The 20,212-nt window shown below is 49.9% G+C and overlaps 1 protein-coding gene across 1 annotated transcript in view; it reads left to right on the top strand.

Moving 5' to 3' along the window:
* Nucleotides 1-1,834: 1,834 nt before the first annotated feature.
* bcl2l11 (BCL2 like 11) overlaps nt 1,835-20,212 on the top strand; it is a 29,576-nt gene continuing 11,198 nt past the window's right edge. Inside the window, exons 1-2 of the mRNA XM_033022027.1 lie at nt 1,835-2,115; nt 10,740-10,879. Coding sequence (XP_032877918.1) covers nt 2,052-2,115; nt 10,740-10,879 — 204 coding nt within the window. The 5' untranslated portion in view covers nt 1,835-2,051. The remainder of the gene's footprint in view (nt 2,116-10,739; nt 10,880-20,212) is intronic.

Raw genomic sequence — 20,212 nt, 5'->3', positions numbered from 1 at the left:
GGCGGTGGGGGAGAGGAGAGGAGGGACAGGAGAGGGGGGAGAGGGGAACACAACAACAACAACAGCAGCAGCAGCAGCAGCAGCGACGTTACTCTGCCACCTGTGATGGATGTGAGCGCAAGCAGCGACTGCCAGTAGCCGCGGACTTGTTCACCGACTCCCACATATCCAGTTATTTACAACAGTGTGTACACTTCAAACTAACACAACACACTACTAGCTTTAGTGTAGAGACGCAGCGCGTCGACCAGCGATCCCCGGCACATTAACACTATCCTACACACACTAGGGACAACTTTTCATTTTATACCAAGCCAATGAACCTACAAACCCGAAACAGTCTGAAGAAGGGTTTCGGCCCGAAACGTCGCCTATTTCCTTCGCTCCATAGATGCTGCTGCACCCGCTGAGTTTCCCCAGCAATTTTGTGTACCTTCGATATTCCAGCATCTGCAGTTCCTTTTTGAACAACCTACAAACCCGCACGTCTTTGGGACGTGGAAGGAAACCGGAGCACCCGGAGAAAACCCACGCAGGTCACGGGGAGAAGGTACAAACTCCGTACAGACAGCGCCCGTAGTCAGGATGGAACCGGGGTCTCTGGTGCTGTGAGGCAGCAACTCTACCCGCTGCACCACCGTGCCACCCTCGCTATACAGAAAGCATTGCCATATATTCAGTCTGAAGATGGGTCCCAACATGAAACATCACACGTTTATTATACAAGGAGGAACTGGGACAAACTTATCTCCCAGTCCTCGTCTCCAGCATGACAGGCAGTGATACTAACGGGGAACCTATCCATGTTCTCCACAGATGCTGCCTGACCCGCTGAGTTACTCCAGCACTCTGTGAAACGTCACCTGTCCATGTTCTCCACAGATGCTGCCTGACCCGCTGAGTTACTCCAGCACTCTGTGAAACGTCACCTATCCATGTTCTCCACAGATGCTGCCTGACCCGCTGAGTTACTCTTGCCTATCTCTGCCAGATATTCCTTACAACAAAACAACAAATGACTAATATATAACAATCCTGATCCAGGATCCAGTGTTTCGCCACTGTGTTGTTATATCACCAGTCCGTTGAGTGGGTGAGTTAGTCAGGGTCTGGGCCTCACTGCACTGGGTTAGTGTCAATCCCCAATCTTAACCCTGTATCGAGTGTGCAATCACCATCTACATCAGGCAGCACGGTGGTGCAGCGGGTAGAGCTGCTGCCTCACAGCGCCAGAGACCCGGGTTCCATCCTGACTACGGGTGCTGTCTGTACGGAGTTTGTACCTTCTCCCCGCGCGGGTTTTCTCCGGGTGCTCCGGTTTCCTCCCACACTCCAAAGACGTGCAGGTTTGTAGGTTCATTGGCTTGGTTTAAAACTGTTAAATTGTCCCTAGTGTGTGTAGGGTAGTGTATGTGTGTGGGGATCGCTGGTCAGCACGGGCTAGGTGGGCCGAAGGGCCTGTTTCCGTGCCGTATCTCTAAACTACACTAAAACCTGGGAGCAGGCAGCAACTTCTCAGGAACAGGGCAATGCGTTCTTTTGTGTTGGGTTTTCGTGGCAGGCGACATAACATTTTTCCACCGTTTAGTGGTGCCGTGTCTTGCTCAGTAAATTAGTCACAGAAGGTAGACAGAAGTGCTGGAGAAACTCAGCGGGTGAAGCAGCATCAGGGAGTAGGGATGCTGCTGCACCCGCTGAGTTTCTCCAGCATTTTTGTCTACCTTCGATTTTCCAGCATCTGCAGTTCCTTCTTAAAAAAATTAGTCACAGAGTCCAACAACACAGAAACAGGCCCTTCGGCCCAACTCATCCAGGCCGACCAACATGCCTCATCTGAGCTAGTCCCACCTGCCCACGTTTGTCCCATATCCCTCTAAGCCTGTCCTATCCGTGTACCTGTCCACATGTCTTTTAATTGCTATTTTATCCTCTAAATGTTTCCTCTCCATGATGTGGTGACGGGGGTGAATATCAATGGCACATGAGGTGGTGTCTCTCTGTAGCAGGAGGCCGTGCAGCCGGGCCAGGCCGAGCGTGTGGGGGAAGTGAAGATGGAGGAGTCACCAACCCAGCCGGCGTTGGCGGTGGCGATTGGTGCCGGGAGCCCGTCACGAGGTGAGACCTGGTGTCACCATACCCGAGACCCGGTGAGAGGCTGATGCCTCCGTGCCCTGACCCCCCCACCCCGCCCACACGATATCCGTGCCGAATGTGATGCCAAGACCAACTCTTACTTAAAGCACTGTCCCACAAGTTCATTCCAAGAGTTCTCCCGAGTTTGCCCTGATTCGAACTCGGAGATTTACGGTAATGGCCGCTCGTCGGTACTCGGGGCTCTCGTGGACATTTTTCAACATGTTGAAAAATCTTCACGAGTCTTCCCGTGCTTACCTGCCGTTAGCGAGTCTTCCCGAGTACCTGCCGTTAGCGTTACGAGCCGCTAAGAGACGTCCCCGAGCTCCGACGTACCCGCTACGTTCATTCTCCGTGCTTACCACGAGTTTGATTTTTTTTACACTCGGGAGAGCTCTTGGAATGAACTCGTACCGTGGGACAGGGCTGTTACCTGATAATCCATATCCCTCCATTCCCTGCATATCCATAGGTCACCACTAACGTATCTGCCTCCACCACCACCCCTGGCAGCACGTTCCTGCCCCACACATCTCCTTTAAACTTTTACCCCTCTCATCTTAAAGGTATGCCCTCAGGGAAAATGGTTCTGACTGTCTACCATATCTACGCCTCTCATCATTTGATCAATAGACAATAGACGCAGGAGTAGGCCATTCGGCCCTTCGAGCCAGCACCGCCATTCAATGTGATCATGGCTGATCATCCCCAATCAGTACCCCGTTCCTGCCTTCTCCCCATATCCCCTGACTCCGCTATCTTTAAGAGCCCTATCTAGCTCTCTCTTGAAAGTATCCAGAGAACCGGCCTCCACCGCCCTCTGAGGCAGAGAATTCCACAGACTCCCAACTCTCTGTGTGAAAAAGTGTTTCCTCGTCTCCGTTCTAAATGGCTTACCCCTTTATTCTTAAACTGTGGTCCCTGGTTCTGGACTCCCCCAACATTGGGAACATGTTTCCTGCCTCTAGCGTGTCCATGCCCTTAACAATCTTATATGTTTCAATGAGATAGCCTCTCATCCTTCTAAACTCCAGAGTGTACAAGCCCAGCTGCTCCATTCTCTCAGCATATGACAGTCCCGCCATCCCGGGAATTAACCTTGTAAACCTACGCTGCACTCCCTCAATAGCAAGAATGTCCTTCCTTAAATTAGAGGACCAAAACTGCACACAATACTCCAGGTGTGGTCTCACTAGGGCCCTGTACAACTGCAGAAGGACCTCTTTGCTCCTATATTCGATTCCTCTTGTTATGGTCTTCTTTCCAGTCTCACCGTATGCTCTGGAAAACGATCCAAATCTGTCCCAACCGCTCCTTGTAGCTGAAACCCTGTAATCTACCCGATCTATTCCTCTCATGATTTTGTACACCTCTACAAGATCACCCCTCGCCTCGTCCTCCTGCGCTCCATTGAATAGAGACCCAGCCTACCCCAACCTCTCCCTATAGCTCAGGCCCTCGAGTCCTGGCAACATCCTCATAAATCTTCTCTGCACCTTTCCCAGTTCAATGGCATCTTTCGTATAACGGGCTGACCAAAGCGGATACAAATGTGTTTGTGTCCGATATGCAATTGATGATACATTTAGTTTAAGAAGGAATTGCAGATGCTGGAAAATCGAAGGTAGACAAAAGTGCTGGAGAAACTCAGCGGGTGAGGCAGCATCTATGGAGTGAAGGAAATAGGCAACGTTTCGGGACGAAACCCTTCTTCAGACATTTAGCTTTATGTGTAAAACTTGCGAACACACAGGGTTTAAATTCTGCTATCTCCATGGATAATCTTCACAGAACAGCTATTAAAATCAAAGCCCAAGTAGGTGGGGAAAATATGTGAGCAAACTGCACTTTAATTATTATGTGGCTTTGGATCACATAGAGTCATGAAAACAGGCCCTTTGGCCCATTTTGCCCATGCTGACCAACATTCCCATCTACACCAGTCCCACCAGCCTGCCTTTGGCCCATATCCCTCCAAACCTGTCCTATCCATGTACCTGTCCAAATGTTGTTTTTGGTACATTGTGATGCTACCAGCCTCAAATACCTCCTCCGGCAGCTGGTTCCATACACCCACCACCCTTTGTGTAAAAAAAAATTGCCCCTCGGGATCCTATTCAACTTAGGTACATATTGTCTGTTGTCTGTTGTCTATCCCCCTCAATGCTCCACAGATGCTACCTGACCAACGGAGCTAAGGAAATAGGCAACGTTTCGGGCCGAAATCCATCTGGAAATAGGCAACGTTTCGGGCCGAAACCCTTACGGGTTTCGTCCCGAAACGTTGCCTATTTCCTTCGCTCCATAGATGCTGCTGCACCCGCTGAGTTACTCCAGCACTCTGTGAAACGTCACCTATCCATGTTCTCCACAGATGCTGCCTGACCTGCTGAGTTACTCCAGCACTCTGTGAAACGTCACACTTGTTTATCCTTGTGTAGATGCGGTACATGCTGCATGCTGTGTATTTGATTTTGCCCGTCAGTGACTATACAGCAGAGAATGCAAGACTGAATGAGGACAGTGGTGTGGTCAAAGAAAGTGGGGGCTGTGTGTGTAGAGGAGCCCATGTCATTCCGCTCTGATGCTGTCTGTAGGTGCCAATTCTTCTGCTGTTTAAATATCATCTGCGCCACACAATCACAACCGGTTATCTATAACCACAGCGCCTATAAGCATCTTTCTCTTGACATGAATAGGTTTGCAATTATACGGCATTGTCACGTTGTGAATGAGCTGAGAAGATTGAAGGATAAGGAATATCTCAGGATTTATTATCATTGAAATGTCCTGGCTGATTGCAAGGATTTGCTTTTGATAACAAGAGTCTGAATTCTGCAAAGACTCGAGACTCTGCGGATGCTGGAATCTTGCGTAGAACACAGAGTGCTGGAGTAACTCAGCGGGTCAGGCAGCATCTGTGGAGAACATGGATAGGTGACGTTTTAGGTCGGGACCTTTCTATTGACGGGTTGGTGGGTCAGCCGTGAGTCAGGCAGGGTGGCTTTGGCAGGAATGCCGTCAGAGGCCGGAGGTCAGAGACACAACATGTCACCTAGTCCAAGCCCTCGCGATGATGATAGTTTTCCAACACACGCTGGCTTTCTACATAAAGACTCAGTAACTCAATACATTGATACTGTGGTTAAGTGGTTAATAGTGAAATTAATCTGGGGGTTTTCAGTTAGGTTTCTCTGTGTGACAGTGCCTATTGCTATCAGAGAAATGTTTCATTTGAGTTTAGTTTATTGTCACGTGTACCAAGGTACAGTGAAAAGCTTTTGTTGCGTGCTAACCAGTCAGCGGAAAGACAATACATGATTACAATCGAGCCATTTACAGTGTACAGATACATGATAAGGGAGTAGAGATTTAAGAACGTTGAGCGATTGTAATATGTGATAATATACAATAGGTGCAGGAGTAGGCCATTCGGCCCTTCAAACCATTCAATGTGATCATGGCTGATCATCCATAATCAGTACCACGTTCCTGCCTTCTCCCCATATCCCCTGACTCCACTATCTTTAAGATCCCTATCTAGCTCTCTCTTGAAAGTATCCAGAGAATCTGCCTCCACCGCCCTCTGAGGCAGAGAATTCCACAGACTCACCACTCTCTGTGAGAAAAAGTGTTTCCTCATCTCCGTTCTAAATGGCTTACCCCTTATTCTTAAACTGTGGCCCCTGGTTCTGGACTCCCCCAACATCGGGAACAAGTTTCCTGCCTCTAGCGTGTCCAAACCCTTAACAATCTTATATGTTTCAATAAGATTTCCTCTCATCCTTCTAAACTCCAGTGTGTACAAGCCCAGCTGCTCCATTCTCTCAGCATATGACAGTCCCGCCATCCCGGGAATTAACCTTGTAAACCTACGCTGCACTCCCTCAATAGCAAGAATGTCCTTCCTCAAATTAGATCTGCTTCTGTGGCGAGCACACAGATAGTCACCTGGGTTGGGCTCCATCTTGGAAGGAACAAAGGGGTTTTAGTGGAAGCCTGAGTGAGTTAGTGAGATGGGCAGACTTGCAGTGTGTGGATCTGACATTGATGGACATCAGGCCGGCATTGGGGGGAGGTATAGTCTTGTCAATGTCAGGTGTACCAAGATAGTGGAAATCCTTTGTTGTGTGCTGTCCACTCAATTCCTACTATCATACTGCTAAATATTATTCATGTTATTCCCTTTATCATGTATCTGTACACTGTGGACGGCTCGATTATAATCATGTATTGTCTTTCCGCTGACTGGTTAGCACGCAACAAAAAGCTTTTCACTGTACCTCGGTACACGGGACAATAAACTCAACTGAGAGCAATCAAACGATACACATGTACAACAGGTTTGTGCAAAGGCGAAAATCCCAGCGTGCAGAATATTACAGCGTTGTAGTGCTTGGTTTAAGTTTATTATTGTACAGTGAAAGCCTTGTGTGCTGTCCAAACACTCCATACTATGTACGAGTGCAGAATATAGTGTTATATATACCGCTGTAGCTTTACAGTAAAGGGCCTAACGGTTTTTTTCCGCGGCTGCCGGCATAATTGACTGGCGTATCAGGGTCACCGAAATTTTTTGAACGTTTCAAAATCCAGCGGCGACAAAAAAAATGATGCGACACTTGCGGAGACACAGCTCGTCAATACTTCGTCACCGCCGCGACTTTGTCGGTGACCTGATATGTCAGTCGATGATGCCGGCAGTCGCCGAAAAAATGGCCAAGTGGGACAGGCCCTTTACAGAGAGTGTTTGGTTTAAGTTTCTTGTTGTATGGTGAGAATATTTGTGCGCTGTCCAGTCAATTCATTCTATAGTACAGAGAAGGTTCACCAGACTGATTCCTGGGATGGCAGGACTTTCATATGAAGAAAGACTGGATAGACTCGGCTTGTACTCACTAGAATTTAGAAGATTGAGGGGGGATCTTATAGAAACTTACAAAATTCTTAAGGGGTTGGACAGGCTAGATGCAGGAAGATTGTTCCCGATGTTGGGGAAGTCCAGAACAAGGGGTCACAGTTTATGGATAAGGGGGAAGTCTTTTAGGTCCGAGATGAGAAAAACATTTTTCACACAGAGAGTGGTGAATCTCTGGAATTCTCTGCCACAGAAGGTAGTTGAGGCCAGTTCATTGGCTATATTTAAGAGGGAGTTAGATGTGGCCCTTGTGGCTAAAGGGATCAGGGGGTATGGAGAGAAGGCAGGTACAGGATACTGAGTTGGATGATCAGCCATGATCATATTGAATGGCGGTACAGACTCGAAGGGCTGAATGGCCTCCTCCTGCACCTATTGTCTATGTTTCTATGTTTCTATACACAAGTACACTCAGGCCCTACTCAAGCACCATGGGGGCTTCTGAAAGTCAAATGTACCAGAGAGCGGAACATAGTCTTACAGCGCTGTAGCTTATCAGAGAAGCATTGTTCATGTTTAAGTCGAGGGCCTGTCCCACTTACGCGACTTTTTCTGCGACTGTCGGCACCCGTCATAGTCGCAGCAGGTCGCCGAAATGTTCAACATGTTGAAAATCCAGCGGCGACCAGAACAAGGTACGACTACTCACGACCGTACAGGCTTCACCCCGTGACATGTCGCCTGTACGGTCGTGAGTCGTCTCCTCAGTCGCCCAAAGAGTCGTAGCGTCTTTCTGGTCGCCGCTGGATTTTCAACATGTCGAACATTTTCTGCGACCTGCAACGCCCTATGACGGGAGCCGGCAGTCGGCGAAAAAGTTGCGTAAGTGGGACAGGCCCGTTGAGGTTTATTGTTGTCACCTGTACGGAGGTTTCCGGGTCTCTGGCGCTGTGAGGTAGCGCCGTGAACGATAGTGGAGTCAGATTTAACTGTGACTTTGAAAAGGGGAATTCGGACTCTGGTTTAAAGGGAGAACATTGAGAGTTACGGGGAAAGAGGAAGGAACATTCGGTCAACAAGCCAGCACTGTCTGCTCCCTTCCTGTGTGATATTATCCAATCAAGTGGATGACTCCTGCATCAAAACATTCTATTACTCAGTTTCAGTTCAGTTTAGTTTATTGTCCCGTGTACCGAGGTACAGTGGAAGCTGTTGTTGCACGCTAACCAGTCAGCGGAAAGACAACACATGGTTACAATCGAGCTGTCCACAGTGTACAGATACATGATAAGGGAATAACGTTTAGTGCAAGATGAAGTCAGATCAAAGATAGTCCAAGTGTTTAAGAAAGAACTGCAGATGCTGGAAAAATCGAAGGTAGACAAAAATGCTGGAGAAACTCAGCGGGTGAGGCAGCATCTATGGAGCGAAGGAATGGGTGACGTTTCGGGTTGAGACCCTTCTTCAGACTGGCAGGGTGACCAATGAGGTAGATAGTAGTTCTGCATTGCTCTCTGGTTGTGGTCGGATGGTTGAGTTGCCTGATAACAGCTGGGATGAAACTGTCCCTGAATCTGGAGGTGTGCGTTTTCACACTTCTGTACCTTTTGCCTGATGGGAGAGGGGAGAAGAGGGAGTGGCCGGGGTGAGTCTGGTCCTTGATGATGCTGCTGGCCTTGCCGAGGCAGCCAACAAATCAGATGCTGTACATAGATGTTATCAAGGGTTAGAGCAATGGGGAAGATACAGAGTGCAGAATATAGTAGGTAGACAAAATTGCTGGAGAAACTCAGCAGGTGCGGCAGCATCTATGGAGCGAAGGAAATTGGCAACGTTTCGGGCCGAAACCCGCTGAGTTTCTCCAGCAATTTTGTCTACCTTCGATTTTCCAGCATCTGCAGTTCCTTCTTGTGCAGAATCTAGTTCTCAGCATTGTAGCGCATCAGTTCCACAGACAAAGTCCAATGTCCGCAATGGGGTGGAGGTGAATCGGACAGTAGCCTATAAGCCACGAATATAAAAGAGGATAGCAAGAGTTTCTTTAGTGATATAAAGAGCAAGAAAGGGGCATGAGTGGACGTTGGGCCGCTGAAGAATGATGAAGGAGATGTGATAATGGGGAATAAAAGAATGGAAGAGGAGATGAATAACTTCATAGTGGAAGACACCAACAATGTGCCTGAGTTCAAGAGAGTCAGGGGGGGAAGAGTTAGTGGAGTGGCCATTACCAGGGAGAAGGTGCTTGGGAAGCTGAACGGGCTGAAGGTGGATGAGTCACCTGGACCGGATGGGCGGCACCCTACGGTTCTGACAGAGGTGGCGTTAGAGATTGTGGAGGCATTGATAGTGATATTTCAAGAATCACTAGTCAGGAGAGGTCCCAGAGGATTGGAAAATTGCCAATATTACCCCGCTGCACAAGAAGGGATCAAAGCAGAATAGTAGGCGCTATAGACCGGTTGGTCTAACTTTGGTGGTTTGGTTAGATTTTAGAGGGATGACAGGAAGTCTTATTGAAACATATAAGATTATTAAGGGTTTGGACACGCTAGAGGCAGGAAACATGTTCCCGATGTTGGGGGAGTCCAGAACCAGGGGCCACAGTTTAAGAATAAGGGGTAAGCCATTTAGAACGGAGACGAGGAAACACTTTTTCTCACAGAGAGTGGTGAGTCTGTGGAATTCTCTGCCTCAGAGGGCGGTGGAGGCAGGTTCTCTGGATACTTTCAAGAGAGAGCTAGATAGGGCTCTTAAAGATAGCGGAGTCAGGGGATATGGGGAGAAGGCAGGAACGGGGTACTGATTGGGGTTGATCAGCCATGATCACATTGAATAGCGGTGCTGGTTTGAAGGGCCGAATGGCCTACTCCTGCACCTATTGTCTAGAGTCCATTATTATAAAGGATGAGGTTGCAGCTTACTTAGAAGTTTGCGATAAAATAGGCTAAAGTCCGCATGGCTTCATGAAGGGGAGGTGTTGCATGACAAATTTGCAGGTGACGTTTCGGGTCCAGACCCTTCTTCAGACCCATTCAAAATTCACAATAGGTGCAGGAGCAGGCCATGCGGCCCTTCGAGCCAGCACCAGCTCCCTCCGAAACTGGCCTCGTGAATAATCCATGCTTCCCATTGGCAGGGCAAAGAACACTCACCCCATCATCTATCTCCCTCTATAAAACTCTCCTTAAATATCTATTTCTTTAGACAGACACAGAGTGCTGGAGTAACTCAGCGGGCCAGGCAGCATCTCTGGTGAGAAGGAATGGGTGACGTTTCGGGTCGAGACCCTCCCTGTGTGACGGGTATGTGAATGCAGCGCGGTACAGGAGACAATGACGAGCCTGTCCCACTTTTACGTAACTTTTACGGTGACTGCCGGCACTCGTCATAGGTCGTTGCAGGCGACCAGAACAAGGTACGACTCTTTGTGCGACTACTCACGACCGTACAGGCTTCACCCCGCGACATGTCGCCTGTACGGTCATGAGTCGTCTCCTCAGTCGCCCAAAGAGTCGTAGCGTCTTTCTGGTCGCCGCTGGATTTTCAACACGTTGAACATTTTCGCCGACCTGTAACGACCTATGACGGGTGCCGGCAGTCGCCGAAACAGTCGCGTAAGTGGGACAGGCCCATTGAAGACCATGGGACGGTGACTGGGGATTTATCTCGCTGTCTCTCGGTCCACGTGACAATAAAGTGTAGCAGGGTGCCAGAAATCTAACCTTGCATCTTGCATGTTATGTTGCAGGAGTGGAGCGCATGGAGCAGCAGGACAGGCTGCAGGGGAGCTCTGGATCACCCACCCTGGAAGTGCCACCTGAGGTATGGATCGGCCAGGAGCTGAGAAGAATTGGCGATGAGTTCAACTCGCACTACCACACGGGAAGGGTAATGATCTTCCATCTATTTTAAACGTTGTAGTTCTGCGGCTGCCCGGCTGCACAATGGCCATGAGCACGGTTTATATGTGACCCCCCACATGATTCAGCTCTGACCTCTGGCCCTAGCCACGACCTCTGGCCCTAGCCGCGACCTCTGGCCCTCGCCGCGACCTCTGACCCTTGCTGCGACCTCTGGCCCTTGCTGCGACCTCTGGCCCTCGCCGCGACCTCTGGCCCTAGCCACGACCTCTGGCCCTAGCCACGACCTCTGGCCCTAGCCACGACCTCTGGCCCTCACCGCAACCTCTGGCCCTCACCGCAACCTCTGGCCCTCGCCGCGACCTCTAGCTCTCGCCGCGACCTCTGGCCCTCACCGCGACCTCTGGCCCTTGCTGCGACCTCTGGCCCTCACCGCGACCTCTGGCCCTCACTGCGACCTCTGGCCCTTGCTGCGACCTCTGGCCCTCACTGCGACCTCTGGCCCTTGCTGCGACCTCTGGCCCTCACCGCGACCTCTGGCCCTTGCTGCGACCTCTAGCTCTCGCCGCGACCTCTGGCCCTCACCGCAACCTCTGGTCCGGCCGCAACCTCTGACCTCACTGTGACCTTTGACCGGACGTACCTCTGACTGAACCATGGCTTCTGACCTGGCCGCGACCTCTGGCCCTCACGACCTCTGACCTCACTGTGACCTTTGACCGGACTGACCTCGGACTGAACCATGGCTTCTGACCTCTGACCCTCCATGACCTCTGGCCCGACCGTGACCTCTGACCAGCACAGTTTCCATTGTCTCTGTTGTTGATCCGTGGGCTGGGCTGGGCTGGGCTGGGCTGGGCTGGGAGGGGGGGGGGGTGAGGACAGCCTTCTGTGGGACATTATCGATGTGCGTTGTGTGTATATTGTAACTGGAAAACTAGAGCAACTTCTGCACTGTGGACGGAGACCTGGTGCAGCGGGTAGAGCTGCTGCCTCCCAGCACCAGGGACCCAAGTTCAATCTTCACCTTGGCCCAACATGTCCACGTGTTGTGTTTGTGACTCGGGCATCTGATGTATTGCGTCTCACCGCGGCAGAGCTGCCGGTGGCCAGGCCTGTTCTGGGGCCGCGGGCGGGGAGAACATTGTCCATATGCAATGCAGGGTTCCCCACCATGGTCCATCACCTCCTATGGAACCAGCTGGGGCCAGCAGAGCTCAGCCTTCCCCTAGATGGCAGGCTGAGGCTACACACTAGTCTTGGTAGAGAACCAAGCGGCTGGGCTTGTGCACTCTGGAGTTTAGAAGGATGAGAGGACATCTCATTGAAGAACTTTTTTCACACAGAGAGTGGTGAATCTCTGGAACTCTCTGCCACAGAGGGTAGTTGAGGCCAGTTCATTGGCTATATTTAAGAGGTAGTTAGATGTGGCCCTTGTGGCTAAGGGGATCAGGGGGTATGGAGAGAAGGCAGGTACGGGATACTGAGTTGGATGATCAGCCATGATCATATTGAATGGCGGTGCAGGCTCGAAGGGCCGAATGGCCTACTCCTGCACCTAATTTCTATGTTTCTATGTTTCTATGTTTCTATGAAACATATTGGGGATGATCAGCCATGATCACATTGAATGGCGGTGTTGGCTCGAAGGGCCGAATGGCCTACTCCTGCACCTCCTGCACCGCCATTCATTGTGATCATGGCTGATCATCCCCAATCAGTACCCCGTTCCTGCCTTCTCCCCATATCCCCTGACTCCGCTATCTTTAAGAGCCCTATCTAGTTCTCTCTTGAAAGCATCCAGAGAACCTGCCTCCACCGCCCTCTGAGGCAGAGAATTCCACGTAATTATATTCCCAGCATTGTCTAAGAGGGTGGGGTGTTTGGGGATGAGCGCGCTATTAATAGATTGTTTTGATTCAAGGTTTTAGTTGAATTTAATACAGGCACATCACATGTATGAAAGCAAATAGTCAAACTTGCAGAGTCATTGATATAGATTGATGCAAAACACAGAGTGCTGGGGAAACTCAGCGGGGGAGGTCCAACGGGATCTGGGGGTCCTTGTTCATCAGTCACTGAAAGTAAGCATGCAGGTACAGCAGGCAGTGAAGAAAGCGAATGGCATGTTGGCCTTCATAACAAGAGGAGTTGAGTATAGCAGCAAAGAGGTCCTTCTGCAGTTGTACAGGTCCCTAGTGAGATCACACCTGGAGTATTGTGTGCAGTTTTGGTCCCCTAATTTGAGGAAGGACATTCTTGCTATTGAGGGAGTGCAGCGTAGGTTTACAAGGTTAATTCCCGGGAAGGTGGGACTGTCATATGCTGAGATAATGGAGCAGCTGGGCTTGTACACTCTGGAGTTTAGAAGGATGAGAGGCTATCTCATTGAAACATATAAGATTATTAAGGGTTTGGACACGCTAGAGGCAGGAAACATGTTCCCAATGTTGGGGGAATCCAGAACCAGGGGCCACAGTTTACGAATAAGGGGTAAGCCATTTAGAACGGAGATGAGGAAACACGTGTGTGTGTGTGCGTGTGCGCGTGCGTGCGTGTGTGTGTGTGGTTTATTCAGACCTATCTCACTGGGCATCTCCAGAACCAGGGGCCACAGTCTTAGAATAAAGGGGAGGTCATTTAAGACTGAGGTGAGAAAAATCTTTTTCACCCAGAGAGTTGTGAATTTGTGGAATTCCCTGCCACAGAGGGCAGTGGAGGCCAAATCACTGGATGGATATAAGAGAGAGTTAGATAGAGCTCTAGGGGCTAGTGGAGTCAAGGGATATGGGGAGAAGGCAGGCACGGGTTATTGATAGGGGACGATCAGCCATGATCACAATGAATGGCGGTGCTGGCTCGAAGGGCCGAATGGCCTCCTCCTGCACCTATTGTCTATGTTTCTATGTTACTATCCCGGCAGTCTGGCCAGCAAGCATCAGCCTAGGAGGCAGTAGTATGTTATATATTGTGGGTGACAACAGCACAATTACAGTCACAACAAACTCTCTTTCGACATTCGAGAGACAGCACAGAAACAGGCCATTCAGCCCACCTTTCATCTCCTCCAGCGATCACCCCACACCCTAGCACTATCCTACACACACTGGGAGTGTGGGAGGAAACCGGAGCACCCGGAGAAAAGTCACGAGGAGAACGTACACACTCTGTACAGCCAGCACCCGTAGTGGGTTTACTCCGGGTGCTCCGGTTTCCTCCCACACTCCAAAGACGTACAGGTTTGTAGGTTAATTGGCTTCGGTAATAATTGTCCATAGTGTGTGTAGGATAGTGTTAATGTGTGGAGATCGCTGGGCCTGTTTCCACGCTGTATCTCTAAACTAAACTAAATTGATGCATAAGGTCATAAGTGATAGGAGCAGAATTAGGCCATTTGGCCCATCGAGTCTACTCCGCCATTCAATCACGGCTGATCTATCTCTCCCTCCTAACCCCATTCTCCTGCCTGCTCCACATAACCCCTGACACCCGCACTAATCAAGAATCTATCTAGCTCTGCCAAAACAAATATCCATGGACTTGGCCTCCACAGCCGTCTGTGGCAAAGAATTCCACAGATTCACCACCCTCTGCTGTGGGGAGATGGTTTAATAAACGCTGACACAGCTCACAGGGACTGCTCACCGCGCCGTTGGTCTTTGACTGAGGTGAGGGCTGGAGCTAAGGCTGGTCTCCAGAGCCTGTGTGTGTGTGTGTGTGTGTGTGTGCGGCTCAGTGGCATGTGTTTGATGTGGCAGAGACAATGAATGTGGCCCGGGAGGGCAGCGAGGATTAGACAGAAGTACAGAGAGCAGCGTTGTAACACTTCAAAGGCAGCGGACAAGCAGATACAACCTGCTGCTAATGCAGGGGGGATGGAAAAGTTAATGAAGAGTCCCATCGCAAAGCTCCCTCGCTGGCCTTCATAACAAGAAGAGTCGAGTACAGGAGCAAAGAGGTCACTCTGCAGTTGTACAGGGCCCTAGTGACACCACACCTGGAGTATTGTGTGCAGTTTTGGTCCCCTAATTTGAGGAAGGACATTCTTGCTATTGAGGGAGTGCAGCGTAGGTTCACCAGGTTAATATCCGGGATGGCGGGACTGTCAAATGCTGAGCTTGTATACTGGAGCGGCTGGGCTTGTATACTGGAGTTTAGAAGGATGAGAGGATATCTCATTGAAACAAGACAAGAGACATTTATTGTCACAGGTACCAATTGGTACAGTGAAATATATAGTCACCATACAGCCATACGAATAAAATATTATTAAACATATAAGATTATTAAGGGTTTGGACACGCTAGAGGCAGGAAACATGTTCCCGATGTTGGGGGAGTCCAGAACCAGGGGCCACAGTTTAAGAATAAGGAGTAAGTCATTTAGAACGGAGACGATGAAACACTTTTGCTTACAGAGTTGTGAGTGTGGAATTCTCTGCCTCAGAGGGCGGTGGAGGCCGGTTCTCTGGATACTTTCAAGTGAGAGCTAGATAGGGCACTTAAAGATAGCGGAGTCAGGGGATATGGGGAGAAGGCAGGAACGGGGTACTGATTGGGAATGATCAGCCATGATCACATTGAATGGCGGTGCTAGTTGTAGACCGAATGGCCTCCTCCTGCACCTATTGTCTATTGAAGTGTCCCATCGCAAAGCTCCCTCGCTGCACGCTATTTGTGGGAATCCCTCCCCTTAATCAGCTCAGGATTGTCTGGGTACTCACTGTACGTCACTGTCCCCAGTCGCTGCGGGTGGGAGTTGTAGACCAGAGGCCACCCCTCTCCCGCAACAAGGCACCAACCTTTAGTTTAGTTTAGATACAGAGCGGGCCCACCGAGTCTGATAACTGAGGAAGAAAGTGTTGATCTCAGGAACTGCAGAGTGCTGGAGTAACTCAGCGGGTCAGGCAGCATCTGTGGAGAACATGGATAGGTGACGTTTCACAGAGTGCTGGAGTAACTCAGCGGGTCAGGCAGCATCTATGGAGCTAAGGAAATAGGCAACGTTTTGGGTTGAAACCCGTAAGGGTTTCGGCCCGAAACGTTGCCTATTTCCAGAAGGATTTCGGCCCGAAACGTTGCCTATTTCCTTACCTCCATAGATGCTGCTGCACCATAACTCAGCGGGTCAGGCAGCATCTGTGGGGAACATGGATAGGTGACGTTTCACAGAGTGCTGGAGTAACTCAGCGGGTCAGGCAGCATCTGTGGGGAACATGGATAGGTGACGTTTCACAGAGTGCTGGAGTAACTCAGCGGGTCAGGCAGCATCTGTGGAGAACATGGATAGGTGACGTTTCACAGAGTGCTGGAGTAACTCAGCGGGCCAGGCAGCATGGCTGATCTATCTCTCCCTCCTAACCCCATTCTCCTGCCTTCTCCCCATAGCCCCTGACACCCGTACTAATCAAGGTTCTGTCTATCTCTGCCTTAGTAATACCCATTGACGTGGCCTCCACAGCCTTCTGTGGCAATGAATTCCGCAGATTCACCACCCTCTGACTAAAGAAATTCCCCCTCATCTCCTTAAAGGAGCGTTCTAAAGGACTCTGTGCACTCACATTATCTATTCTCTTCATGGTTTTATAGACTGCAAGTAACGGGTTCTGTGGGATACAGGTCCTCAGATACAGTACAACACACCACGACCAAGCTGTTCACTGTACCTCGCGACACGTACAGCCTGACCGCACTAAACAATGAAATAGGGAATATAACAGAGGGAACATCAACAAGCATTAATCATTGTATCGTTCTGAGCATAAAGACGTTGGATGGATGTGCGGGGGGGGGGGGGGGGGGGGGTGCATGTGCGGGGGGGGGGGAATAGAGGCGGTGATCGCTAGGGCAATGAAATTAAATATTAGCCAGACCGCATAAGAAAATGGAACTGCAGTTTAGAGACCACATGGTCTGTCTGAAGGTTCCAGTATCAAAGGAGGAAGTGAGTCGCAGTAACATCGGCAACAAAAGTAATCTTCACCAAGTTTAGAGTTACGTACCAAGAACGTTCAACATGGTGGGAATCCCATGCAGACTGGAGATGGTCCACGCCTTGCAGTTACTGCAACACTGCAGCCTGCCCAACAATCCATCTGGATCACAGGAGGCTGAGGGGTGATCATTAGACTATTACAGTCATAGAATCATAGTCATAGAGTGACTCAGCATGGAAACAGGCCCTTCAGCTCAACTTGCCCACATCACCCAACATGTCCCAGCTAGACTAGTCATAGTGATACAGTGTGGAAACAGGCCCTTCAGCCCAACTTGCCCACACCGCCCAACATGTCCCAGCTACACTAGTCCCACCTGCCTGCGTTTGGTCCATATCCCTCCAAACCTGTCCTATCCATGTACCTGTCTAACTGTTTCTTAAACGTTGGGATAGTCCCAGCCTCAACTACCTCCTCCGGCAGCTCGTTCCATACACCCACCATCCTTTGTGTGAAAAAGTTACCCCTCAGATTCCTATTAAAACTTTTCCCTTCACCTTGAACCTATGTCCTCTGGTCTTCGATTCCCCTACTCTGGGCAAGAGACTCTGTGCATCTACCTGATCTATTCCTCTCATGATTTTGTACACCTCTATAAGATCTCCCCTCATCCTCCTGCGCTCCAAGGAATAGAGACCCAGCCTACTCAACCTCTCCCTATAGCTCACACCCTCTTGTCCTGGCAACATCCTCGTAAATCCTCTCTGAACCCTTTCAAGCTTGACAATATCTTTCCAATAACATGGTGCCCAGAACTGAACACAATATTCTAAATGTGGTCTCACCAACGTCTTATACAACTGCAACATGACCTCCCAACTTCTATACTCAATACTCTGACTGATGAAGGCCAATGTGCCAAAAGCCTTTTTGACCACCTTATCAACCTGCGACTCCACCTTCAAGGAACCATGCACCTGCACTCCTAGATCCCTCTGCTCTACAACACTACCCAGAGGCCTAGCCTTCACTGTGTTGGTCTGCCCTTGTTAGATGACCCAAAATGCAACACCTCACACTTCTCTGTATTAAATTCCATCAACCATTCCTCCGCCCACCTGGCCAATCGATCCAGATCCTGCTGCAATCGTTCACAACCATCTTCACTATCTGCAAAACCACTCACTTTTGTATCATCAGCAAACTTGCTAATCTTGCCCTGTATGTTCTCATCCAAATCATTGATGTAGATGACAAACAGTAACGGGCCCAGCACCGAACCCTGAGGCCCACCACTAGTCACAGGCCTCCAGTCTGAGAAGCAACCTTCCCTCATCACCCTCTGCTTCCTTCCATGGAGACAATTTGTTATCCATTCAGCTATCTCTCCTGGGATCCCATGCGATCTAACCTTCCAGAGCAGCCTACCATGTGGAACCTTGTCGAAGTTTGGAGATACAGCACGGAAACAGGCCCTTCGGCCCATCGAGTCGGCACTATCCAGCGATCACCCTGTACACTGCCACCACACTCACTAGGGACAGTTTACGATTTTACCAAAGCCAATTAACCTACAAACCTGCCCGTCTTTGGAGTGTGGGAGGAAACCGGAGATCCCTGGAGAAAACCCACGTGGTCACGGGGAGAAGGTACACACCCCGTACAGACAGCACCCGTAGTCAGGATCGAACCCGGGTCTCTGGCGTTATGAGGCAGCAACTCTACCGCTGCACCACCGTGCCAACCTGAAATTGTACAAGACAATGCCGGAGAGAGAGGGGGTGGCAGGCTAAGACTTTGTTCCTTGGAGCTCCTTGGATGAGGAGGGGTGATCTTATAGAGGTGTATAAAATCAAGAGGAGAATAGATAGGGTGAATGCACAGAGTCTTTTACCCAGAGTAGTGGAATCAAGAACCAGAGGACACGGGTTTAAGGTGAGAGGGGAAAGATTTAATATGAACCTGACAATAGGCAATAGACAATAGGTGCAGGAGGAGGCCATTCGGCCCTTCGAGCCAGCACTGCCATTCAATGTGATCATGGCTGATCATCCTCAATCAGTACCCCGTTCCTGCCTTCTCCCCATATCCCCTGACTCCGCTATCTTTAGGAGCCCTATCTCGCTCTCTCTTGAAAGTATCCAGAGAACCTGCTTCCACCGCCCTCTGAGGCAGAGAATTCCACAAACTCACAACTCTCTGAGAAAAAGTGTTTCCTCGTCTCCGTTCTAAATGGCTTACCCCTTATTCTTAAACTGTGGCCCCTGGTTCTGGACTCCCCCAACATCGGGAACATGTTTCCTGCCTCTGAGGAGCAACATTTCCACACAGAGGGCGGGTGTATGGAACGAGCTGCCAGAGGAGGTGGTTGAGGCAGGTACTATATGAACATTTGAAATCACTTGAACAGGTACATGGATAGGAGAGGTTTAGAGGGATATGGGCCAAATGCATGCAGGTGGGACTAACTTAGGTGTCTTGGTTTGCATGGGTAAGATGGGCCGAACATCAGACAGGCCAGACTTCACCCTCTGCCTCGGAGTCTGGTGGTGCGCGCTTTCAAGCTTCTGTACCTTCTGCCGGACGGGAGCGGGGAGAAGAAGGAATGACCGGGGTGGGACAGGGACAAGTCTTTGATGGTGTCGGCTGCTTTCCCGAGGCAGCGTGAAGTGTAGATGGAGTCAATGGTGGGGAGTGTGGTGTGTGTGGGACTGGGCTACATCTACAATGGTGGGGAGTGTGGCGTGTGTGGGACTGGGCTACATCTACAATGGTGGGGAGTGTGGTGTGTGTGGGACTGGGCTACATCTACAATGGTGGGGAGTGTGGTGTGTGTGGGACTGGGCTACATCTACAATGGTGGGGAGTGTGGTGTGTGTGGGACTGGGCTACATCTACAATTTAGAGTCATACAGTGTAGAAACAAGTCCAACCTGCCCACACCGACCAACATGTCCCATCTACACTAGTCCCACGTCTGAATTTCCCTCCAAACCTATCCAATCCATGTACCTGTCTATGTCTGATGAAAGGGTCTCAATCCAAAACGTCACCCATTCCTTCTCTTCAGAGACGCTGCCTGTCCCGCTGAGTTACTCCAGCATTTTGTGTCCATCTCTCATGTACCTGTCTAATAGTTTCTTAAACATGGCAGTAGTCCCTGCCTCAACTCCTTCCATAATTCTCTGCAATTTCTTGCGGTCTTGGGCAGAGCTGTTCCCAAACCAAGCTGTGAGGCATCCCAACAGTAAAATTTCTATGGTGCATCTGTAGAGGTTTGTAAGTAAGTAAGTAAGTTTATTGGCCAAGTATTCCCATACAAGGAATTTGCCTTGGTGCTCCGCCCACAAGTAACAACATGACATACTGTGACAGTTACGAATGATTCAGAAAACACTAAACATTAATAATAATAAAACATTAACA

This window comes from Amblyraja radiata, chromosome 5 (assembly GCF_010909765.2).
Source record: "Amblyraja radiata isolate CabotCenter1 chromosome 5, sAmbRad1.1.pri, whole genome shotgun sequence".
Lineage (NCBI taxonomy): Eukaryota > Metazoa > Chordata > Chondrichthyes > Rajiformes > Rajidae > Amblyraja > Amblyraja radiata.
Note: the sequence above shows the minus strand (reverse complement) of the source record. Positions and strands in the feature narration are given on the sequence as shown.